This window comes from Oncorhynchus masou, chromosome 6 (genome assembly GCF_036934945.1).
Source record: "Oncorhynchus masou masou isolate Uvic2021 chromosome 6, UVic_Omas_1.1, whole genome shotgun sequence".
NCBI lineage: Eukaryota > Metazoa > Chordata > Actinopteri > Salmoniformes > Salmonidae > Oncorhynchus > Oncorhynchus masou.
Window position 1 is genome coordinate 76759981 of NC_088217.1, and position 26129 is coordinate 76786109.

The window sequence follows — 26129 nt, forward strand, 5'->3', positions numbered from 1 at the left end:
ATGCAAATTACTGACACCATTCAAACCAATGAGTGTTCAGAACTTTATCTCAGAATCATCTTTTTGCAGATAGAACTTCCTATTCCCAAGCTCTCATAATTGTCTGTCTTGTCGTAGCTTAGGCTAATGCTGTCTGTCTGCCCGTCCATTTGTCTGTCTGTCAGGTGAACTTGAGACAGTAATGCCCGTTTCAATGCTGATGAACAGCACACGCCTACGCACGCAAACACACACACACACACGCAAACACACACGCGCACGTAAACACACACACACACACGCAAACACACACACACACGCAAACACACACACACACGTAAACACACACACACACACGCACGTAAACACACACAAATGCACGCAAACACACACACGCAAACACACACACACGCAAACACACACACACACGTAAACACACACACACACACACACACGCACACGCACTAACGCTACAGTTTGTTTTAATTGCTTTGGTACTATTTTCACAAGTATGTGGTACATTTTCACAAACTCCAAACTGGTTACACTTGTAACGCAGCCAGTCTTTCATTCAAAACCTGTCATTGTGCATTTAGATTGTAAGCATCTCTACCACACACCCATTGATTCAAAATATACGTTTATTGTGAAATGTAATGAGAACATTGGTATAATCAAATCCAATTTTATTGTAGACCTTTACAGTGAAATGCTTACTTACGAGCCCCTAACCGACAGTGTAGTTAAAAAAAATATGGATAAAAATAAGAGATATAACAAGAAACAAGTAATTAAAGAGCAGCAGTAAAAAATAACAATATATACAGGGGGGTGTCGGTACAGAGTCAATGTGCGGGGACACCAGTTAGTTGAGGTAGTATGTACATGTAGGTAGAGTTGTTAGTGACTATGCATAGATGACAACAGAGATTGGCACTGGTGTGGCACTTAGTGAATTTGACTAGATGTTCAGGAGTCTTATGGCTTGGGGGTAGAAGCTGTTTAGAAGCCTCTTGGACCTAGACTTGGTGCTCCGGTACCGCTTGCCATGCGGTAGCAGAGAGAACAGTCTATGACTAGGGTGGCTGGAGTCTTTGACAATTTTTAGGGCCTTCCTCTGACACCGCCTGGTATAGAGGTCCTGGATGGCAGGAAACTTAGACCCAGTGATACACTGGGCCGTTCGCACTACCCTCTGTAGTGCCTTGCGGTCGGAGGTCGAGCAGTTGCCATACCAGGCAGTGATGCAACCCGTCAGGATGATACAGCTGTAGAACATTTTGAGGTACTGAGGACCAATGTCAAATTTTTTCAGTCTCCTGAGGGGGAATAGGTTTTGTCGTGCCCGCTTCACGACTGTCTTGGTGTGCTTGGACCACGTTAGTTTGTTGGTGATGTGGACACCAAGGAACTTGAAGCTCTCGGCCTGCTCCACTGCAGCCCCATTTATGAGAATGGAGGCGTGCTCGATCCTCTTTTCCTGTAGTCCACAATCATCTCCTTTGTCTTGATCAATCATCACCAAAACACAACATGATATCTTTTCAATTTAGTCATTTTAACTATCAGCTAATCCAACAATCCAAGAGCAAACAATTCAGGATATGTGTTTCAAATCGCCCTTAGAAGTGCTGAAAGTAATATGCTAGAGTACAGTAAATTACAGTAGATTACACATTTTTCACATTAGGCAATACACTTACATTACCCAACAACATTGACAGAAAGTCTATAATTTTCATAATATCTATCTGATGTATAATCAAAAGTGAAATGGACACGCAGGGATACCTGGTGCCACTTCATAAGGCGGGCGATTGTTGGTAGGCTGATGGATGCCACATTGGCAAAGGTGTCATTGTTCTCCTCAATAGCCTGCTTTATTTTTTGACAGCCATATGTAATTTCTGTCTCTCATCATTTCCACCACGGCCCTCTCCTGCTCGTCGGTCAGCACACAGCCATGGCCACCAGCATGGGGTTTTCTGTCCATTTTGAGGGTACAACAGAGTGCACTGTCAATAGATCACACTGTAAGAGTACTGTTACATGTTTTCTGAACTTACATGCATTACAATATGTAATTTACTGTAAATGTAATGGTAAAGCATAGTGCATATCCTGCAGACGTACCGTTTCTTTTGGCAAAATGTTTTTATGATGTAATTGACAGTTGATCTTTTCAGATTGGAATGAACTAGTCTGGCAGCCTCTGCCATGGTAAGGCCTCTGTTTACCACATGGTCAACAACAATGGCCCGGACTTCATTAGACACAACACTCAATCAATCAATCAATCAAATGTATTTATAAAACCCTTCTTACATCAGCTGATGTCACAAAGTGCTGTACAGAAACCCAGCCTAAAACCACAAACAGCAAGCAATGCAGGTGTAGAAGCACGGTGGCTAGGAAAAACTCCCTAGAAAGGCCGGAACCTAGGAAGAAACCTAGAGAGGAACCAGGCTATGACGGGTGGCCAGTCCTCTTCTGGCTGTGTCGGGTGGAGATTATAACAGAACATGGCTAAGATGTTCAAATGTTCATAGATGACCAGCAGGGTCAAATAATAATAATCGCAGTGGTTGTAGAGGGTGCAACAGGTCAGCACCTCAGGAGTAAATGTCAGTGGGCTTTTCATAGCCGATCATATCAGTTCCCTACCGTCTGCCTCCCTCTTTCTAATGTCCACCTCTTTGATGGGGCCCATGCCCTTGTCTTTGCCCTCTTTGACAGGGCTCATACCCACCTCTTTGACGGGGCCCATGCCCATGTCTTTGACCTCTTTGACAGGGCTCATACCCACCTCTTTGACCTCTTTAATGGGGCCCATGCCAACGTCTTTGACCTCTTTGACGGGGCCCATGCCCACGTCTTTGACCTCTTTGACAGGGCTCATACCCACCTCTTTGAACTCTTTAATGGGGCTCATACCCACCTCTTTGACCTCTCAATATTGAGTAGTCATTATGTATGGTTATCTTGTATCATATATGTAATTTAGATGTTTATACTTTACAAACACTTTTTATTTCTACAGTACTCAAAATCCGTATTACTGTAGTATACAAACCAGTTTACAATCTATAGTTTCACCAAACAGTTAAGTGATTAACAATTAAGCACAGTTGGATTAAGTCATAGTCAAATGTATTTAAACAAATGTGAAAACGATTATATGACAATTATTGTGAGCATTGTGAAAAGCAATACCTTTATATGAAATGTATTTCTAGATTAAACACTGATTAGGTTTGGTGAAAAAGTCACTGTGATTTTGTGTGTTGTACTTAGTGAATTGAAAATGTTCTAAAAGTTTAAAAAACAACTGCCTTTTTCATGATCTGTTTTGAGTTTTAAACGATCCCTACAGAATAGGATGAGAATACCGACAACCCCCGAAACATCTATCCTAAGAACAATGGACGCCTGACGTATCCGTTACAACAGACACAATCCAGAGCCGTTGATAAAGCTACAACCACGAAAGACATTGTAACTTCTGTGGAAGTAACCAGAGACTCTCTGATGAACTGAATCTCCAGCAGACGGACCGACGATTCCAACAGAGAAGACATGAAACTAAAACAGAGTCAATAACATCTGGGAAAGACCCAAAGGGAGTGACAGTAATAGGAAGGTGATGGAGTCCAGGTGAGTCTGATGAGGCGTGGTGCGTGTAACAATGGTGACAAGTGTGCGTAATAAGCAGACTGGCGACCTTGAGTTCCGGAGAGGGAGTATATGTGACAGTACCCTCTCCTTGACGTGCGGCTCCAGCCACAGGATGCTGACCTGGGATCAGGACTGGGCCGATTGCTTCTGCTGAGGCATGGGAACCCGGACCAGACGTCACCTACAAAACAAAAAACACTCCGATGCTCCCCTTTGATGAGGCGTTATTCTGTAACATGTATGCTGGGAGTCGGAAAGCAAGTACAAGGAGTGAATAATTTAATAAATAAACGAACATGGAACAAAACAAGAACCACAAGCGTACAGACATGAAACATGAACAGAGTCAATAATGCCTTAGGAAAGAACCAAATGGAGTGACAGTTATAGGGAAGGTAATCAGGAAGGTGATGGAGTCCAGGTGAGTCTGATAAGGCGCTGGTGCGTGTAACGATGGTGACAGGTGTGCGTAATAAGCAGACGGGTGACCTCGAGCGCCAGAGAGTATACGTGACATTGAGTAAAAGTAAAGATACCCTTAATAGAAAATGACTCAAGTAAAAGTGAAAGACCCATTAAAACACTACTTGAGTAAAAGTCTATCTGGTTTTAAATATACTTAAGTATCAAAAATAAATGTAATTGCTAAAATATACTTAACTTCATTAGCATACTGGTTATTGTTCGTAATTTCGGATGACTGACATGCCCAAAGTAAACTGCCTGTTACTCAGGCCCAGAAGCTAGTATATGCATATACTTGGTAGCATTGGATAGAAAACACTCTGACGTTTCGAAAACTGTTCAAATAATGTCTGTGCGTATAACAAAACTGATATGGCAGGCAAAAATCAGAGAAATTATTTTCCTTCTTTTTCTTTTTTTTTAGGTCACTGGCCGTTTCAGTGCTAGCCTATGGGAAATACAAATAAATAGGACCCAGATTGCAGTTCCTATGGCTTCCACTAGATGTCAACAGTAGTTGGAAAAACTACAAGGTGTCTCTCATTAGAAAAGTAGTCTTGTTGGCACGTGAATGAGGTGTGTGCTCTTCGTTATTTATCTTCCTTATTGAACATACTATTCTCCGTCTTAAATATTGTTGTTTATTTAGATATTAGAGTACATGAGGATTAATTAGAAACATTGTTTGACTTGTTTGAATGAACTTTAGCGGTAACCTTTTGGATTCGTTTGTATGCATGTTGAATGAGTGGATTACTGAGATCATTGGCACCAACCAAACAGACCTTTTTGGATATAAAGAAGGACCTTATCGAACAACACAACCATTAATTGTGTAGCTGGGACCCTTGGGATTGCAAACAGAGGAAGATCTTCAAAGTTAAGTGATTTATTTAATCACTATTTGGGATTTTAAGAGGCCTGTGCTGGTTGAAAAATTATTTTGATGTGGGGCGCTGTCCTCAGATAATCACATGGTATTCTTTCGTCGTAAAGAATTTTTTAAATCTGACAAAGTGGTTGGATTAACAAGAAGTTTAAGCTTTTAAATTATGTAGGACACTTGTATTTTCATGAATGTTCAATATTACAATTTGTGTATTTTGAATTTCGTGCTCTGCAATTTCGCCGGATGTTGTCGTAGGTGTCCCGCTAGCGGTTCATGCACCCTAACAGGTTTTAAATATCAAAAGTAGATGTAAAAGTACGAATAATAAAAAATCCCTCATATTAAGCAAACCAGACAGCACACTTGTTTCGTTTTTTATTTATTTACGGATAGCCAGTGTCACATTCCAACACACAGTTGTGTTTAGTGAGTCTGTCAGATCAGAGGCAGTAGGGATGAACTTGGACCATTTTCTGTTCTGCTAAGCATTCAAAATGTAACGAGTACTTTTTGGTGTCAGGGAAAATGAGTAAAAAGTTCATAATTTTCTTTAGGAATGTGGTGAAGTACAAGAAAAAGAAGTCAAAAATAAAAATAGTAAAGTAAAGTACAGATACCCCAAAAAACTACTTAAGTAGTACTTTAACATATTTTTACTTACTTAACACCACTGCCATTAAAAGTTACATAAAGGAATGAATATGAAATGTATTTTCAGCACTTCACTGTCATTAAAAATGTATGCGTGCAATTGTGTGCGCGTGTGTTTCTGCATGTGTGAGCATGAGAGAACGAGACAGAGAGAGAGGGGGAGAGAAGGGGGAGGGAGAGAAGGGGGAGAGAGAGAGAGAGAGACGGAGAGAAGGGGGAGAGAGAGAGACAGAGAGAAGGGGGAGAGAGGAGAGCGAGAGAGAGACAGAGAGAAGGGGGGAGAGAGAGAGAGAGAGATGGAGAGAAGGGGGGGAGAGAGAGAGAGACAGAGAGAGAGAGAAAGAGAGAGGGGGGGAAAGAGAAGATGGGGGGAGAGAGAGAGAGAGAGAGGGAGAGAAGGGGGGAGAGTGAAGGGGGAGAGAGAGAGAGAGAGAGAGAGAGAGAGAGAGAAATAAATAACTGAGTTTTAAATTGAGAATGATCACTAGGAGAGTTGGACTGAAGAACTAGAAAGAAAGACAATTCCAATGAGAGCATGGAGAAAGTAGGAGAGAGAGAGAGAGAGACAGAAACAGGAAAAACCACCACCAAAAACAAGAGACACACATCAAACACCCTGCTCTACTCCTGACACCTGTATGTTTAGAGAAGGGTGGATACCAGACCCTTCTGATGAGGGGGCTAAAATCCCATTTAGGAGTTAGGTTAATGAGTTAAGGTGAGGGAAAAGCTTAGATGAAAGGGTTAAGGTTAGGGTTAGGAGGAGGTTTAGCTAACGTACTGAGTAGTTACAAAGTAGCTAAAAAGTAGTAAGTAGTTGCAAATTAAAGGTTGCAAATTAGCTAAAATGCTAAAGTTGTCCATTATGAGATTTCAACTCACAACTTTTCGGTTACTAGACATTCCTGTTATACACCCACCCATCCACCCAATGTAACCATACCAAAAGTAACATATCATACTAATTTGAGTGTTTAGGATGTTCTTTTACTATGTAAGGTCTAGTCTATGAGACCAGGCTGCGATTCGACAAAAGCAATGTCGCAAAAACAAATCTTTGAAACGCGTGTAATGGAGACGCCAGATACAGTGTCTACGGAAAGTATTCAGACCCCTGGACTGGTCTTCATTGTAAAGGGTTTAATCACTGTTTCCCATGCTTGTTCGATGAACCATAAACAATGAATGAACATGCACCAGTGGAACGGACGTTAAGACACTAACAGCTTACAGACGGTAGGCAATTAAGGTCACAGTTATGAAAACTTAGGACACTAAAGAGGCATTTCTACTGACTCTGAAAACCCCCAAACGAAAGATCTGTGTGAATGTGCCTTAGGCATGCTGCAAGGGGGCATGAGGACTGCAGATGTGGCCAGGGCAATCATTTGCAATGTCCGTACTGTGAGACTCCTAAGACAGCGGTACAGGGATACAGGACGGACAGCTGATCGTCCTCGCAGTGACAGACCACGTGTAACAACACCTGTTTACTTTGAAAAAAGACGCATTCACGCACGCATGCAAGCACACACACACACACACACACACACACACACACACACACACACACACACACACACACACACACACACACACACAAAGAAACCTGTTCTTTCACATATGGAGGTGTGAAAGATGAGGGGGTGACAGGTTGCCTAGCGTTTAAGAGTGTTGGTAAACGAAAGGTTGCTGGTACAAATCCCAGAGCCAACTAGGTGAAAAGTCTGTCGATGTTCCCTTGGGCAAGGCACTTATCCCTAATTCTCCTGTAAATTGCTCTGGATAAGTGCGTCTGTTAAATGGCTTATCTTTAAACTGAGAGAACCTGAATATCGGGTCCATTCCAAAAGAAAACATATTCTAGCAACATAAATAATACACTGAGTGGACAAAACATTATGAACACCTGCTCTTTCCATGACATAGACTGATCAGGTGAAAGCTATAATCCCTTATTGATGTCACTTGTTAAATCCACTTCAATTAGTGTAGATGAAGGGGAGGTTAAAGAAGGATTTTTAAACCTTCAGACAATTGAGACATGGATTGTGTGTGTGTGTGCCATTCGGATGGTAAAGTGTATTATATTTTAAGTAAGTATATTTTTTTACTAGATGTGACACAAGCAGCAAGACATGGATGAGAATGGACTGTAAAAAATTACTATACATAGATAGATAAATAGATAGATTTTGAGACATAGTCAGCCAGCTAAACTAAAATCCAGTGTACCAATACCAATGTAAAAATACAAAAACAGCACATCACACCCAGAACATTTCCTGAATCCCACCTGGCCTGTCAGAGGTCAAGATGGCGCTACATATTGCTTCCACCTATCCAGTACTGCCAGATGCACACAAGTTCCCAGGTGCTAGGGGTTGATTTGGGTTTCAGGGATTCGTGCCAATGGACCAAGACCCTGGGCTCTGAGCACAGGTCCACATGAACACTGCATTTATGGCCGTTTGAGTGGTTTTAAGGCCAACACCACAATAACAAGAGACTAAATCTGCTATAAAGTATAGTAGGCATGCCTATACTTTGGTTAGTAGGGATCAGGCTTTCCTGACCTGTCTTGGCATGTAGGACATTGGTCACCAACTCTGTTCCTGGAGAGCCACAGGGTGTGCAGGCTTTTGTTCCAGCTAAAACTATGAGGTCTAACACTATGAGGACTAACACTGGAGGGCTTGTAACGGATAGGCTTGACCTCAACCCTGCTTACCCAACGTTCTACAGGACCATGGTTGAATAGTGTGTACCGTCCTACATAATATGCTGAGAGCTGTTGCAGCTATGCATAATATATCATTAATATGCAACATAGCTACAGGTTTACAGTAAGAGCAGGTATATTAAGTAGGAAACTTATTTTAGGCAGGGTTGGATGGTGACCACAAGTCATAAGTTACCTTGGCTCTAAGGGGGAGGACAATAGCTGCACTTGCAATGTCATTGTAAGGCAAGACTGATTCATCAGTGTGTGTGATAGCAGTAATAACTATTAAAACCTGAAATGTTCAATTGTAGACATGTTGCATGATGTATCTGATCACTTACATTTGTATCTAATAATATTTCCCTCTCTATGAAATAATTCCTGAGCGAAGTAGAGAGGAGACTCGTCTAGAGGAGTTGCATTATACTCTCCTGCAACCCACCTCACCCAATGTGGTACAGACCTGATATTTTTTATACTTAAGAACCAGAACCCCCATCAAAAGCTAGCCAGCTAACTGGCTCCTAGCTAGTAGTCCGTTAGCCATTGCTAGGCCCATCTTCTAGGCCCATCTCCCAGTTTGCCGAAGAGGCCCATCAGCCACTCCTTGGGCTACTATACCTGGACCCCCGTCGACCCATCACTACTGGACTGCCGACGTATTTCCGCCCGAGGGGTTTTTCAACTGACTCCCCTGAATGCCCACCCGCTAGCCTGCTAGCTGCGGCCCACTAGCTGTCTAGAGCACATCAGACTGTTAGCGTAAGAGGCCCATCGGACAAATTCTTTGGCCACTATACCTATTTTGTCAATTGGCCTGGTTAACCACACGGGCCCTGCTGATCCGTCCTCTGAACCGGAACCCCCCATCAGAAGCTAGCCAGCTAACTAGCTACTAGCTAGTAGTCAGCTAGCCACTGCTAGCAGTCATCAGCTATCTTTAGCCCGGACAACTCTCGCCAGTCTGCACAGCGCAACTCAAACCAGAGCAAATCGGACTTATTTTCCCCTTATCTCCAGATTCCTACCGCAAGCTCTGAACCTTTTTTTTCTCCTCACCTGGATCATCGCAGCTAGCTAGCTGCTATCAGAGTGGCCACTCCTGGCTAACGTCTCTGTCCCGAAGCAAGAGCCAATTAGCCTGGAGCTAGCTTTGCTTGGCCCATCTGCTAGCCATGGCTGCTAGCTGTCTAGAGCACATCGGACTGTTAGCTTAAGAGGCCCATCGGCCAAATTCTTTGACCACTATACCTATTTTGCCAATTGGCCTGATTTACCACATGAAGCCCTGATGATCTGTCTGTCGACGTCACGGCACGAGGGGGCCACAACAGACTTTCTTCCGTCGTGACGTCCCTCAAAGGCCCTTCTTCTGCTAGCTTGCTAGCCCCGGCCCGCTAGCTGCCTGAAGACACTCACTGGACTCCTATGATCACTTGTCTATGCATGCCTCTCCCTAACGTCAATATGCCTTGTCCATTGCTGTTTTGGTTAGTAATTATTGCCTTACTTCACTGTAGACCCTCTAGCCCTGCTCATTAAGCCTTAGTTAACACTTTAGTTCCACGTCCCACACATGCGGTGACATCACCTGGTTTAAATGATATTTCTAGAGACAATATCTCTTTCATCATCACTCTATGCACAGGTTTACCCCCACTGTATTCACATCCTACCATACCTTTGTCTGTACATTGTGCCTTGAATCTATTCTACTGTGTGTAGCCCAAACAGTCTGACAAACAGCGCCGTAGCTCTGCAGCGCCGTAGCTCTGCCACCTGTGCGGAAGGCCGATATCGGGGGATTTGGTGGATTGAGACATGCGAAAAAACATATATCTTAAATAGACAAATTTGATTAAATACAATTTCCGAGGGGGTGCAGACATCGACTCTAGGGAGTTTTTAATACAGGTGAAGTGAATTGTTAATTGTTAAATTATGAAATTGTTAAATCATGAAATGGTAAAACTGTTGGGGGGGGGGGGGGGTTCCCTTCAGAAGTTCTGCTTTGACTTTTGGGTTATGTTAATGTGACGTGACACCTGCCCATGGATATTATTTCCTTATTGAAGAACCAACAAATGCCATTCTGTTCTGGTCGCTCCTTTTTTTTTGGTAACTGGCAGGCAGGTGGAGCTTTCAGGAAATATGAGCTAACTTCTTCCTTATTGAGAACAATAATAATAAGTATGTCGGATTTCTAGGGTGGTCTTGCTTTTAGCAAGCGCATTCATTACATGAAAACCTAGTGCACTGAAGTACAATTTGAAGTATTACATCCTAGTATATTTATTGCAGCCTAAGTACAGTAAAGACCAATTTTAAAAGGTATGAATTTAACGTACAATTGAAGTCAGAAGCTTACATACACCTTAGCCAAATACATTTAAACACCGTTTTCACAATTCCTGACATTTAATCCTAGTAAAGAGTCCCTGTCTTAGGTCAGTTAGGATCACCACTTTATTTTAAGAATGTTAAATGTCAGAATAATAGCAGAGAGAATTATTTATTTCAGCTTTTATTTCTTTCATCACATTCCCAGTGGGTCAGAAGTTTACATATACTCCATTTGTATTTTGTAGCATAACCTTTAAATTGTTTAACTCAAACGTTTCGGGTAGCCTCCCACAATAAGTTAGGTGATTTCTGGCCCATTCCTCCTGACAGAGCTGGTTTGTAGGTCTCCTTGCATGCACATGCTTTTTCAGTTCTGCCCACAAATTTTCTATAGCCTTCAGGTCAGGGCTTTGTGATGGCCACTCCAATACCTTGACTTTGTTGTCCATAAGCCATTTTGCCACAACTTTGGAAGTATGCTTGGGGTCATTGTCCATTTGGAAGACCCATTTGCGACCAAGCTTTAACTTCCTGACTGATCTTGAGATGTTGCTTCAATCCTTCCTCATGATGCTATCTGTTTTGTGAAGTGTGTCAGTCCCTCCTGCAACAAAGCACCACCACAACATGATGCTGCCACCCATTAACCCCTTATTGAGAACACTGAGGTGAGCTGATGTCAGGGTCATAACCCCTTATGTTAATAGCAAAAATATTGTAATCAGATTACAGATATGTTTGAAAATCTAAATGATTACTTCTTGGATTACTTTTCAATTCAAGAAAGGATGTTGACGAACAAATACATTACAACACCATTCCGTTTCTCATCAGGATCCTGGCAGCCGTGTTCTGAATATGGTGGTGATGACAGTAGTTCTGATTAACATCTTTACCAGGACACAGATTTGCCAATGTCAATCTCTTTTCATCAACCTAATCTATGCTAAATGACACGTTGTTTGCTTAGCTAGCTAGGTAGCTCATGTCAAATGAATAGGTTACTATCACGTATATCTGAAAATACATGATCAACTGATGTTTACTGATCATGAAAAGCATGCAGTTACTAGCTGTATAACTCTGATGATCGAGCTAAAAGTGGAATAATCAGAACTGTAGTTCTGACTATGCAATTCAAGAGGTAATGTTATTCAAATCAAATAGTTATACAGTGTATTTAACAATCTCTTGAAAACGGCAAGCGGCCTAGTTGTTCATGGTTTTACCAAAAATCGTATACATTTCTAGCACCAACATCAATCAATCTCGAGAAGCATCTGAATATACCTGCGTGTAAATACAGGAAAAGGAGAGAATAATTTACACAAAAAGGTAGTGATGTGTAGATAGATTCACATCCAAGCACTGACAATTTTCAAAGTTCAAATTGTTTAGTTGAATCCACCAAACGCAGCCAAACCATGGAAATTGTGTGGATATTAAAGCCTACTACAGGAAATGGTGTGGATATTAAAACCTACTACAGGAAATGGTGTGGATATTAAAACCTACTACAGGAAATGGTGTGGATATTAAAACCTACTACAGGAAATGGTGTGGATATTAAAACCTACTACAGGATGCGACAGTAGCCTGTCTCTCTCTCTCTCTCACCTGTGGGTGCACAATGCCGATGTCGGAAACTGTACTGCAATTGGAGAAAAACATTTCCATAATGGTGTGGGGAACCAAGGGCCCGGGCATGACATCTTCATATGCCTGTTTCCCTCAACGTCACATCGCAAGCTGGTGCATGTTGCCAAGAGGAAAAGCCTGCGTCACAGCGTGTCCTTGCTGATTGAACCGGTTTGTAGAGTTTGGGACTATAATAAAAAACAAATAGTTATACAAATGTATTTAACAATCTCTTGGAAGTGGCAAGTAGCCTAGTTATTCATGTTTTTCAAGCGACAATCGTACGTATATATTTCTGGGACCAACATCAATCAATTTCAAGAAGGATCTGAATATACCTGCGTATACGTACAGGAAATGTAAGGAGTGACGCCGGACAGGAGAAGCCGATCTTTCGCCCTCGAGGCCAGAGGGAGGAAGAGCCAGAGGGAGGAAGAGCCAGAGGGAGGAAGAGCCAGAGGGAGGACGAGCGGGAGCAGGAGTGACAGGAAAAGGAGCGAATTAAACTCAGTCCCTTTTTCAGGACACTGTCTTTCAAAGATAATTTGTAAAAATGCAAATAACTTCACAGATCTTCATTGTAAAGGGTTTAAACACTGTTCCCCATGCTTGTTCACCACCACAAACAATTAATGAACATGCACCTGTGGAACGGTCGTTGAGACACTGACAGCTTACAGATGGTAGGCATCCTGCAAGGAGGCATGAGGACTGCAGATGTGGCCAGGGCAATAAATTGCAATGTCCCTACTGAGACACCTAAGACAGCGCTACAGGGAAAAATAACGGACAGCTGATTGTCCTCGCAGTGGCAGACCATGTGTAACAACACCTGCACAGGATCGGCACATCTGTGCATAACACCTGCGGGACAAGTACAGGATGGCAACAACAACTGCCCGAGTTACACCAGGAACGCACAATGCCTCCATTAGTGCTCAGACTGTACGCAATAGGCTGAGAGAGGCTGGACTGAGCGCTTGTAGGCCTGTTGTAAGGCAGGTTCTCACCAGACATCACTGGCAATAACATGCTTATGGGCACAAACCCACCGCTGGACCAGACAGGACTGGCAAAAAGTGTTCTTCACTGACAAGTCGGATTTGCGTTTATCGTCGAAGGAATGAGCGTTACACCGAGGCCTGTACTCTGGAGCGGGATCAGTTTGAAAGTGGAGGGTAACAGGGAAGACATCCTGCTCCCTCATGTGGTACCCTTCCTGCAGGCTCATCCTGACATGACCCTCCAGCATGACAATACCACCAGCCATACTGCTCGTTCTGTGCGTGATCTCCTCCAAGACAGGAATGTCAGTGTTCTGCCATGGCCAGTGAATAGCCCGGATCTCAATCCCATCGAACAGGTCTGGGGCCTGTTGGATCAGAGGGTGAGGGCAGGGGACATTCCCCCCAGAAATGTCTGGGAAATTGCAGGTAACTTGGTGGAAGAGTGGGATAACATCTCACAGCAAGAACTGGCAAATATGTTGCAGTCCATGAGGAGGAGATGCACTGCAGTACTTAATGCAGCTGGTGGCCACACCAGATACTGACTGTTACTTTTGATTTTGTTCAGGGACACATTATCCCACTTCTGTTAGTCACATGTCTGTGGAACTTGTTCAGTTTATGTAGTCAGTCTCTCTACATCACTCTGTCATTCTGTTTTTGTCTCAGATCATATGTTTACCCAGGTGTCCCTCTTAACCTCTTACATCTATGGGGGCGCTATTTCATTTTTGGATGAAAAACGTTCCCGTTTTAAACAAGATATTTTGTCACAAAAAGATGCTCGACTATGCATATAATTGATAGCATTTGAAAGAAAACACTCTGACGTGTCCAGAAATACCAAGATATTCTCTGTGCGTGCCCTAGAACGTGAGCTTCAGGCAAAACCAAGATGAGATGGCATCCAGGAAATGACAAGGATTTTTGAGGCTCTGTTTTCCATTGTCTCCTTATATGGCTGTGAATGCGAGAGGAATGAGCCTGCCCTTTCTGTCGTTTCCCCAAGGTGTCTGCAGCATTGTGACGTATTTGTAGGCAGATCATTGGAAGATTGACCATAAGAGACCACATTTACCAGGTGTCCGCCCGGTGTCCTGCGCCGAAATTGGTGCGCAAAAGTCACCTGCCAGTATCTTTCCATGGGATACAGAGAGGAAAGCAAGCTTCCACGAACTGCATATCAATGAAGAGATATGTGAAAAAACACCTTGAGGATTGATTCCAAACAACGTTTGCCATGTTTCGGTCGATATTATGTAGTTAATCCGGAAAAAGTTTTACGTTGTAGGTGACTGAATTTTCGGTTCGTTTCGGTAGCCAGACGCAATGTAGAAAACGGAACGATTTCTCCTACACACAGACGCTTTCAGGAAAAACTGTGCATTTGGTATGTAACTGAGAGTCTCCTCATTGAAAACATCAGAAGCTCTTCAAAGGTAAATGATTTTATTTATTTGGTTATCTGGTTTTTGTGAAAATGTTGCGTGCTAAATGCTACTCAAAATGCTATGCTAGCTTGGCATACTCTTACACAAATTAGTCAATTTCTATGGTTCAAAAGCATATTTTGAAAATCTGAGATGACAGTGTTGTTAAGAAAAGGCTAAGCTTGAGAGCAGACGCATTATTTTCATTTTATTTGCGATTTTCAGAAATCGTTAACGTTGCGTTATGCTAATGAGCCTGAGGTTTTAGTCACAAACCCGGATCCGGGATGGGGAGTTTCAAGAAGTTAAAAAAACAAAAACCAGTGTGCCACCCATACACAACAGAGGTATTGTTAAAATGATAATTGACATTGTTTTAATGTGTCAGGTTTTGTATGATATGAAGCACTGGTTTATGGTAAGTGTCCTTCTGTGCTTAAGGGATTATTAAACACAAAAACAATGTTTTAAATGACAAGTTAGGCTGGTGACAAGATTCTAGATGGCCTAGTCCTGGAGGTGCAGTGGATTGACAGCAGATCTGATAAGATCTCTAGCAGGCAAACAGAGGGGTATAAATCTTGAATGTGCAGAGATGTTGAGATAGAGTAAAATACGCTTGATGTTTCTGTCATGCTTTGCAATTTATTAAGCATGGGTGTTTGGCTATTAGAAAAGTACATACTAAGTTGAGTCAATCTGACTTACCTTTAGTGCTTAAATATATTTATTTTACATAATGCCGTGATGTATCGTTTCCCCACTGGGAAAAATCTGATCAAATCAACGTTGTTTTCACACCATTTCAGTCAAAAAATCTATTTGATGACATTGAATCAACATGGAAAACGGATTGGATTTGCAAAATGTCATCCTTCGATATCTCCTCCCACCAACCACCTTAGACGTGTGTATATGCATTTGTGTTGCGATACCTCAAACTGTGGCTCTAAGAGCAGATTGTTGGTCTCCCTCCTGTGGCAGTCAGAGGAACAGCAGGTGGCAGAGACCTCAAAGACCAAATGAATTCAGCACATGGCACCTCACTACACTCACCGCCCCTAGGCTCCACAGCCTACGATGTCCTCCTCACAAATAGATTGTATAGATTTCCTACCATTAATACGGCAGATTTCACGCTATTAGAGACTATCTATATCCTTCAATGTTTCATGTCCTAAGGCCTCTCTCTTTCTACTCTCTGTTACGCCTGTTATTCTCTCTCTCTCTTTGTTTGTAAGGGTTTAACACTGCTTATAGACTTCATACCTAAAAATACTGCCTTCATGCATCATTAGAGGACAGGGGAGTATGTGTGTGTGTATGTGTGTGACATACTACATCAAACAGCAAGAACGAGCCTGCTCTAAATGTACTACTCTGGGCCAGTGTGTGTGTGTGTGTGTGTGTGTGTGTGTGAGGCACAGTGTAATTCAGGCCATGGTTTTAGAGTAGCACCCTTTATTGTATATATGATGTGGTCACTGTAGAGAAGGCTAAACCAGATGCAGAATTGTCCTTTACACCAGGGCTGGCCAAACTTCCTCCTGCAGAGATTACCATCTGAACAAGCTGCTTTTCATCGCTAAAATTAAGAGTGTCTATGTTGGGCTGGAGCAAAAGCCTCCACCTACAGTAGGGTCGTTACTAGCTTCCACAGCCTATTTCTTCAATTTCTCTTCTTAAAATGTGATTTTAAACCTAACAATAATCTTAATCCTAACATGAACCACACTGCTAACTTTATGCCTTTACCCTGACCTTAAATTAAGACCAAAAAGACAACAAAAAAAAGCCCATATTTTTTATATCCGGCCTATCTTGACTTTGTGGCTGTGGTAACCAGCGGAAACCACCCTGTATCTCTCCAGGAGGATTGGCCATCTCTGCTATACACTGATATAATATGATCCCATACAGTAGCAAAGCTCCAACACACAAGAAACTAAGAATAAATATATTCACAATTTCCTCTAATATTTGTAGGAGATAAAAGCATAAAAAGGTACCTCCTTTAAAAGATAATAATCAGTATTTCATAGAAGTGTCTTTCTCGTGTCAAAACGCTTTGTCCTGGTTTTCTGTTCTTTTTCCCACTTTAAATCCAATGAAGTGACTTCACTGCCATTGTCCGATGAAAGTAGTGAAGTCAACATCCCCTTTAGGAGTTTATAGCGGTGTCTCATGGTTCTCTCGCATCCCGCAGGTCCTTATATTCCACCTGAGAACAAACACACTCAGAGCCCCATTCAGGAAATGCCCTATTCAGGAAATGCAAACATACAAAGGCAAATAAACTCTTACAAATGCAAATATACTCCTCTGTCTCTTCACATGAGGAAGGCTACTTTTGACTATAATCCGGGAAATACAGTTTCAGCTTTTGATTGAATAGGGCCCTCAATTTCCCAGAGCAGCTCTGAGTCCCGGCCATTAGTATTCAAACCTCTGTTTAGATAAATAGATCTGTGTTTCTAGAAAAATAAGCCTTGACCACTTGCTGGCTGCTGCCCTGGTCAAATATGTGTGTCAAATACACTCAAATACTGTACTTGAGCTGCCTTTGAGTTAGTTTGCCCAGTACAACTGTGGCACCAACGGAATAGCCCCATAAGTGTGTAAGCTAAATCCAAACTCATCTCAAGCACTTTTTTGAAAGTATCGGACATGTGTATTAGACCCAGGTCTGGCTGCTAGTTGCTAAGGCACTTGACTGTGTCATATCTCCCTCTTTCCATACCACAGGAGGCTAGTGAGAGGAGGACGGCTCATAATAATGGCTGGGACAGAGTGAATGGACTGGCACCCAACACGTTTGATACCATTCCATCATTCTGTTCCAGCCATTACAATGAGCCCGTCCTCCTCAATGAAGGTACCACAAGCATCCTGTGGTCCACAGTAACACTCAGACACAGTGACACTAATACCAGGGATGTAGTGTCCAGGGTAAACACACTTCAACACCTCTTCCACGTTCTTTTCATATGGAAAGTGTTACATGCTACATTAGACACCCGTCAGACTGGGACTCTGCGTTTCCACCCCCCTCTCTTTACCACTTCATTCCTGACTCCTCCCTGTGTCTCAGTCTCTCTCTCTCACTGTGCTTCATGATGTTACTGGAGAGGCAGAGCAACTGAGTGTCTCATCAGCAAGTCTTTAGAGAGCATACATGAACACACACACACCTACTGTATTGTCTAACATGAACACACACCCACCAGGGAAAGAGAGCGAAGGTCTGTACCTACCACAAAGATACAAAATGAACACACACCCACCAGGGAAAGAGAGCGAAGGTCTGTACCTACCACAAAGATACACAATGAACACACATCTACCACATTGTCTTGTTTTGTGATGCTGGGAATAAAAAAAGCCTGATCTGATACTTAGTCATCAATGGTACAAAAAATAATTGCTAGTCTCAGGCACTGATCTAGGATCAGCTTATCCTTTCCAAAGCCTCATCTAAGAGTAACTTCCTCCTAGTCCTAACAGCTCTCGCCACACACAGGTTTACCTCTGCATATCAACATGTTCAAGACATGACATATTACAGGAGTCATTTATTGTCAACGCCAGCGGTTCCATAGTAACATTTATCTATTAGAACTGATAAGATCTGTCCAGGACTTCCATGTAATCCGGCTTGGTACTGAGTCTCATTCTCAACTCTCGCGGAAACTCTGAGTTCTGGCTCTGATTACTACTGCTTGGCCCCGCGCACGCTGTCATTGTAGTAACCACGAGTGATTGGCTGGCTCTAGTTTCCTCTTTGGGTTCGGGGGGCTGAGGGGGTTGTGGAGGGTGGGGATAGCGGGGTGGTGGGGGACGTGTATACCTGTCCGGCAGGTCTCGGAACTCTGGGACGGCGGCGGACATTCCAGAGATCCCAAACAGGCAGTCAACCAATCCCACCTTGGGGGTGGGGCCCTGGCTGTCTATGACCGTTGGGCAGAGGGTCCCGTTTCCGTGGAGATCTGAAAGAGGGGGTTCCACTGCCCCGGCAACGGTACTGATGGAGGGGGGACACACCTCCATATTCCATTCTCTCTCTCTCTCTGCCACCAAACGATAGTGTCCTTCGCTCTCTCCCCCTGAGCGGTGTCTTCCCACGTTCCCTTTCTCTTTAGAGGCAGAGAACTGCTGCTGTTGCTGCCTCACCACTGAATCATCCTCATTCTTATAGACTGGGCTACTGCACATGTGTGTTGAGGGACTGAGGTTAGGGTTAGGGCCAGGGACGACGGGGAGGATGCTATCGTAGACGAGGCTATGCTGCAAGGCAGACGGAGGAGGGGTCTTTGGTACCGGTAACCTGTGGTGCTGCTGCTCGGTGAATATCCCACATTCCATCTGGATCCCGGCCAGATCCACCTCTCCCTGCCGCCGGAACGGCAGCTTGTCCCGCCTCCTCAGGGCATAGGCGATCAGCGCCGCTGCCGCAAAGAACGCCGACACGAACAGCACCAGCAGGCTGAGCACCAACACCGACAGAGGGATGGAAGCCTTGGTGATGGGACCCAGGGGACCATTGCCTGGCACGGGGTAGCCCAGAGAGAAATCACCGTCTGGGGCTGTGGAGCTGTTCCACTCCCCCTGGTTCTCCACCGTGGCCTGGTGGGTGTCCAGGTCTGGACAGAGGAGGTCCAGGGAAAGAGAGCGAAGATCTGTACCTACAACAGAGATACACAATGGAAAGAAAGGCACTTTCTTTAAGTCACTGAAGTACAACAAACTAAACAAATAAAGGAACAACAGTGGAAGAGCCCCATGCATTCACCTACACTGAACACCTGTGTAGAGGAGCGTGAACTTCACACATCCATGCCAGACATCAACCACATTGACGATACGCAAGGACCTCCCTTCACTGGCCAGAGAACACAAGAAGAGGGGGGCCACATTCACAGCAAGTTCCCAGCAGGAGCCATACCCGTGTTTATACAATACTGAGTAAAGGCTCTGAATACTTACGTGAATGTGATATATCTTTTTATAATTTAGCACAAAAAAAACCTGTTCCAGTACAGGACAATCAGCCTTCTTGCTGCAAAAAGGGCAGCATGCACCTCCAAGTGGTACTCAGACGCCTGTAGGAGACAGAGACTCAGCAGGGTCCTGAGGAAGACTACTTCTCCATGGAGAACAGTGGAGAGCACCAAAAGTGCCTCCAATCTCTCTTCTTTCTTCAAGCTAACTGGTGTCATATGGTTTCACATTCTGTCCCCTTTCATAAAAAAAATATGGATGTAGGTCACAACCCTCTGATTCCTTCCACCGTCATCCTATGCTGTTTATTTGCTATATAGCATCGATTCAGAGCTGTTATGAACAACTAAAACAACATATTTCAATGTATTTTAGAATATCTAATGAAGGAGAATATATTTGAATTGATGAAAGGTTCATTTTGTGCATTTGTATAGCTGAAAAGGTCCCTGTCCCACTATTCAAACACAAAAAAATAACGCTATATACATGGGGCACCGAATCAATGTTAGTCGAGGTAATTTGTACATGTAGGTAGGGATAAAGTGACTATGCATAGATAATAAACAGTGAATAGCAGCAGTGTAAAAACAAGGGGAGGGGGGTTGTCAATGCAAATAGCCTGGGTGGCTATTTGATTAATTGTACAGCGGTCTTATGGCTTGGGGGTAGAAGCTGTTATGGAGCCTTTTGGACCTAGACTTGGCGCTCCGGTACCGCTTGCCATGCGGAAGCAGAGAGAACAGTCTATGACTTGGATGACTGGAGTCTTTGACAATTTTTGGGGCCTTCCTCTGACACAGCCTAGTATATGGGTCCTGGATGTCAGGAAGCTTGGCCCCAAGTGATGTACTGGGCCATATGTACTACCCTCTGTAGCGCCTTGCGGTCAGATGCAAAGCAGTTGCCATACCAGGCGGTGATGCAACCGGTCAGGATGCTCTCGATGGTGCAGCTGTAGAACTTTTTGAGGATCTAGGGACCCATGACAAATCTTTTCAGTCTCCTGAGGGGGAAAAGGTGTTGTTGCGCCCTCTTCAAGATTGGCCGTGCTGCTGCTCCAGTTTCAACTGTTCTGCCTTATTATTATTCGACCATGCTGATCATTTATGAACATTTGAATATCTTGGCCATGTTCTGTTATAATCTCCACCCGGCACAGCCGGAAGAGGACTGGCCACCCCACATATGCTCTCTCTAATTCTCTTTCTTTCTCTCTCTCGAAAGACCTGAGCCCTAGGACCATGCCCCAGGACTACCTGACATGATGACTCCTTGCTGTCCCCAGTCCACCTGGCCGTGCTGCTGCTCCAGTTTCAACTGTTCTGCCTTATTATTATTCGACCATGCTGGTCATTTATGAACATTTGAACATCTTCGCCATGTTCTGTTATAATCTCTACTCGGCACAGCCAGAAGAGGACTGGCCACCCCACATAGCCTGGTTCCTCTCTAGGTTTCTTCCTAGGTTTGGCCTTTCTAGGGAGTTTTTCCTAACCACCGTGCTTCTACACCTGCATTGCTTGCTGTTTGGGGTTTTAGGCTGGGTTTCTGTACAGCACTTTGAGATATCAGCTGATGTACGAAGGGCTATATAAATAAATTTGATTTTGATTTGAAGACTGCCTTATACAGCTCGTAGAGTGTGGTCTCAGGGCCAGCATCGGTTTGTGGTGTTAAATAGACGGCTACGAAAAATATAGATAGTATCTACCAAGAGAGTTTGTGGTCTACAGCTTATCATGAGGTACTCTACCTCAGGTGAGCAATACCTCGAGACTTCCTTAATATTAGACATTGTGCACCAGCTGTTTTTGACAAATAGACACACACCACCACCCTTTGTCTTACCGGACGTAGCTGTTCTGTCCTGCCGATGCACAGAAAAAACAGCCTACTGTACAATTTCTGTTTCGTCGTTCAGCCACGACTCTGTGAAACATAAGATATTACAGTTTTTAATGTCCCGTTGGTAGGATAGTCTTGAACGGAGCTCATCCAGTTTATTCTCCAGTGATTGCACGTTGGCCAATAGAACGGATGGTAGAGGTAGGATACCCACTCGCCAACGAATTCTCACAAGGCACCCGGATCTGCGCCACCTGTATCTCTGTCTTTTCTTCATGTGAATGATGGGGATTTGGGCCTGGTCCAGGAGCAAGAGAATATCCTTTGCGTTAGACTCATTAAAGAACAAATCTTTGTCCAGTTCGAGGTGAGTAATCGCTGTTCTGATATCCAGAAACTATTTTCGGTCATAAGAGACGGTAGCAGAAACATTATGTACAAAATATGTTAAAACAATGCGAAAAAAACACCAAAAAAAAGCACAATTGGAGCCCAGAAGACGTCAGCCATCCCCTTCGGCACCATTACCATGATACAGCCTACAGTAGCAGCCAATGTGTAGTGTTCAACGGAGGCATACATTCCATGAGACTTTTGAAAGCATTCCCCTTTTTAACCACGTGTCCTTCAAACAAGTACGCTATATATGCAAAAGTATGTGGACAACCCTTCAAATTAGTGGATTTGGCTATTTCAGCCACACCCGTTGCTGACAGGTGTATAAAATCGAGCACCCAGTCATGCAATCTCTATAGACAAACATTAGCAGTAGAATGGCCTTACTGAAGAGCTCAGTGACTTTCAAAGTGGCACAGTCATAACATGCCACCTTTCCAACAAGTCAGTCCCGGTCAACTGTAAATGCTGTTATGGTGAAGTGTAAACGTGTAGGAGAAACAATGGCTCAGCCGCAAAGAGGTAGGCCACACAAACTCACAGAATGGGAGTGCATGCAAAAATCATCTGTCCTCGGTTGCAACACTCACTACCGAGTTCCAAACTGCCTCTGGAAGCAAAGTCAGCACAATAACTATTAGTCGCGAGCTTCATGAAAGGGGTTTCCATGGCCGAGTAGCCGTACACAAGCCTAAGATCATAATGCACAATGCCATGAGTCAGCTGGAGTGGTGTAAAGCTTGCCTCCATTGGACTCTGGAGCAGTGGAAATGCATTCTCTGGAGTGATGAATCATACTTCATCACCTGGCATCAGACAAATCTGGTATTGGTGGATGCCTGGAGAACGTTTCCTGCCCGAATGCATAGTGCCAACTGTTAAGTTTGGTGGAGGAGGAATAATAGTCTGGGGCAGTTTTTCATGGTTTGGGCTAGGCCCCTTATTTGTAGTGAAGGGAAATCTTAACACTACAGCCTACAATTACATTCTAGACGATTCTGTGCTTCCGACTATTTCAGCATGACAATGCCCCTGTGCACAAAGCGAGGTCCATACATAAATGGTTTGTTGAGATCGGTGTGGAAGAACTTGACTGACCTGCACAGAGCCTTGACCTCAACCCCATCGAACACCTTTGGGATTGGAAAGCCGGCTGCGAGCCAGGCCTAAATGCCCAACATCAGTGCCTGACCTCACTAATGCTCTTGTTGCTGAATGGAAGCAGCAGCAATGTCCCACCTCGTTTAAAGCCATCCCAGATGAGTGTAGTCTGTTATAGCAGCAACGGGGGGGACAGACGCCATATGAATGCCCATGATTTTGTAATGAGACATTCGACTACAGCTGTCCACATACTTTTGGTCATGTTGTGTATGTGACTGAAAATGTTGTTGTATTGTGTTGTATGATGCAAGAAACCACAAGACAAAATACAATTCATTATTATTCCCATACCATTATCATTACAGAGAGTCAGACAAAAACATATGCTACCCTTTGCCTATTGGCTTCTTAGCTTATTCAAGCCGGTCTCAAAATACAACACTGCCCCCATTAAGATATAAAAAGGCTCTTTACCTGACTCGCTTTTCAACATTGACTAGAAATGTACATGTTTTGTGGTCTTGTAGGAAGCGTTCACTCCCTTATTGCTGACCAGAAATGAGCTACAACTGGGCTAATAACTCACAAACTAGCATAGAATATGAACAAATGTGCACAACCGCAACATTCAAACGAGGCTACAAAGAAAACTAATGGGACTGTAGTGACTGTGTTGACGTCAAAATCTGGGGTGTGAACTAGGTTTCTATTCAAGCGTGGATCGACATGGTAATGGCTCTATAGTATTGGAGAAAAGTTGAAAAAACTGACATCTCGACGTGTCATGTCATAACGTACAGCACGCATAAAGCAACTATTTCTGTCTTACAATCTCTCTCCACCAGGTGTAGCACTTCTCTCATCGTTTAAAAACAAGAAATGGACAGTGACGGGGGTAAAGGGGGGGATACCTTGTCATTTTTTTCGTCATCATTGCATGCGATCATCATTCTCAAAGCCACTGTTTACTTCTAAGATCACTTTAGCACCTCCCTAAAAACCAGATTTAAATTCGACACAAACCTTCAAATAGGTATGTAATGACACATTATATAAACTCTTTATAGTGTTTTATTTACATTTTAGAGGCAATAAGGTGATAAGTTGGACAGATCAAGTGAAAAAAGCAATTTTCCCACACGACATCTGTCCTTCTCACTATCACGCATTAGTTTCGCTTCCACAATTTTTAAAAAGACCGACGGGGCTCATTGCCTGCTTAAATTATGCAGAAAAGGGCAGTGTTTATGTCATGTAATTGATTTTGTTGGAAAGGGGAGAAATTGTGCTTTACAATGGTATTGACATTACAGATGATCTGGAAGTATTACGTTTTGGGGCGCTAAAATAAGGACAATTGTACAGACCAAGGCGATGTAGGAGTTTACGTTACATGCATTGATCTCAAAACAAACACAACTTCTTGCGAACGCTCGTGTCTGTCAATGCAATAGAATCCTCCTCCGGTGCCCTCTGCTTAAAAGAAAATCACATACTAAATATTGTGTTTTTGGTTTGCTTCATTGAATGCGGCTAATATGTTGATTCGATCACAATTCCCTCAGCAGAAGGAAACGCTAATAGCGTAAACCACAGGTGTCAAACTCAGTCCATGGAGGGGCGAGTGTCTGCGAGTTTTCGCTCCACCCTTGTACTTGATTGATGAATTAAGGTCACTGATTAGGAAACAGACACTACGCCCTCCATAGAATGAGTTTGACACCCCTGGTGTAGACTAACGGGGCAAACTCTAGTATAGCTCAATCTCATGCTTCTCGCACAGGTTTCTATTTCCTCTGCGATCAGTTTATAGGGAACATTGCTTCTGAAATCCTTTGTTCTGGACTTTGCGAGCAAGGATAGTTTTCTGAAGACCGTTGGTTTAACAGTACTCAATTACCTTCAGATAGAATTATGTGATCATTGTATTTATCCCTTGTTGCTAAGTGCTGACTCAGAACAAACAAGTGGTGCCCGATTAATGAATTCACATAGACACTCCTTTACACCTGGGAAGTGTCAAGGGGAGAGGAATGGTGAACGGTGTGGTAATGTTAACTGTGCTAGAAAAAGAAATAGAGCCGCACACTCTATATATACAGTAAATAAACTCATTTTCATTTTTTGGGTAAAACACCAATGTTTCGGCAGACGTTCGGGTGCCTTCATATGTTGCTGTTTTACCCAGTAAATGACTGGGTGTTTATATACATAGATAGTGTTCGTCTCTCTTTTTTTATATAGCTTGCAGTCTATTCACCGTTATTAAGCACCTCTACACAAAATAATGTTTTCTGGGTGTGCGCCAGCTCATGCTTTTTATTAGAATGTTAACTGTGCTGCCATGAGCCTTAGACCCCGGTACCTGTGGTCTCTTCTGGTGAGTGACAGACCACCTCCCCCACCACCACCACCGCACTCAGGCCCTCCAGCCAGCGCTTCAGAGGGGCCGCATCACACCTGCACTCCCATGGGTTCTGCTGCAGGTCCACCTGGGAGGAGATGATGGGAAAAGCTTTATTTTCAGTCTGTTTCCATAGAAATGTGATTGGTGCCATACAAAATGAGGAACATCTGGACTAGTCAAGTTAGATGCTCTAGAATCCCCTTTACAGACAGACTGACAGACACACCTGTGCCCATACACGTTACACACACACATCTATACTCATACACACCACCCCGCTACACACCCTGTCTGCACACACACCTAACCCCCTACAAACACCCCTCCCCATCCCTTCCTCCTACCTGCACCAGTCCAGTGAGGTGCTCTAACACCCCCTCTACAGGCAGGCTGAGGAAGTGGTTGTTGCGGAGGTTGAGGCGAGAGAGGGAGATGCCCTGGAACACTCCGACAGGAAGTGACCTCAGCAGGTTGGCGTTGAGGAAGAGCAGCTGGAGAGACGGCATGGGGCTGAACACTCCCGCCTCCACCACACCGATCTCATTATACTCAAAGTACAGGTACCTACAAGGAG

The 26129-nt window shown here is 43.6% G+C and overlaps 1 protein-coding gene and 1 long non-coding RNA gene across 2 annotated transcripts in view; both read right to left on the bottom strand.

Annotated features, from left to right (window-relative positions):
- Positions 1-10978: 10978 nt before the first annotated feature.
- LOC135542685 (uncharacterized) lies at positions 10979-12881 on the bottom strand. Its single transcript, XR_010456120.1, has 3 exons — positions 12718-12881; positions 12345-12553; positions 10979-11331 (listed from the first exon to the last, which is right to left on the bottom strand). It is a non-coding gene; the product is annotated as an uncharacterized LOC135542685 (long non-coding RNA).
- Positions 12882-16243: 3362 nt separating this feature from the next.
- The window catches only part of LOC135542663 (SLIT and NTRK-like protein 3), a 32324-nt gene continuing 22438 nt past the window's right edge, over positions 16244-26129 (bottom strand). Inside the window, exons 9-11 of the mRNA XM_064969777.1 lie at positions 25900-26119; positions 25514-25640; positions 16244-19484 (exon numbers count right to left, since the gene is read on the bottom strand). Coding sequence (XP_064825849.1) covers positions 18415-19484; positions 25514-25640; positions 25900-26119 — 1417 coding nt within the window. The 3' untranslated portion in view covers positions 16244-18414. The remainder of the gene's footprint in view (positions 19485-25513; positions 25641-25899; positions 26120-26129) is intronic.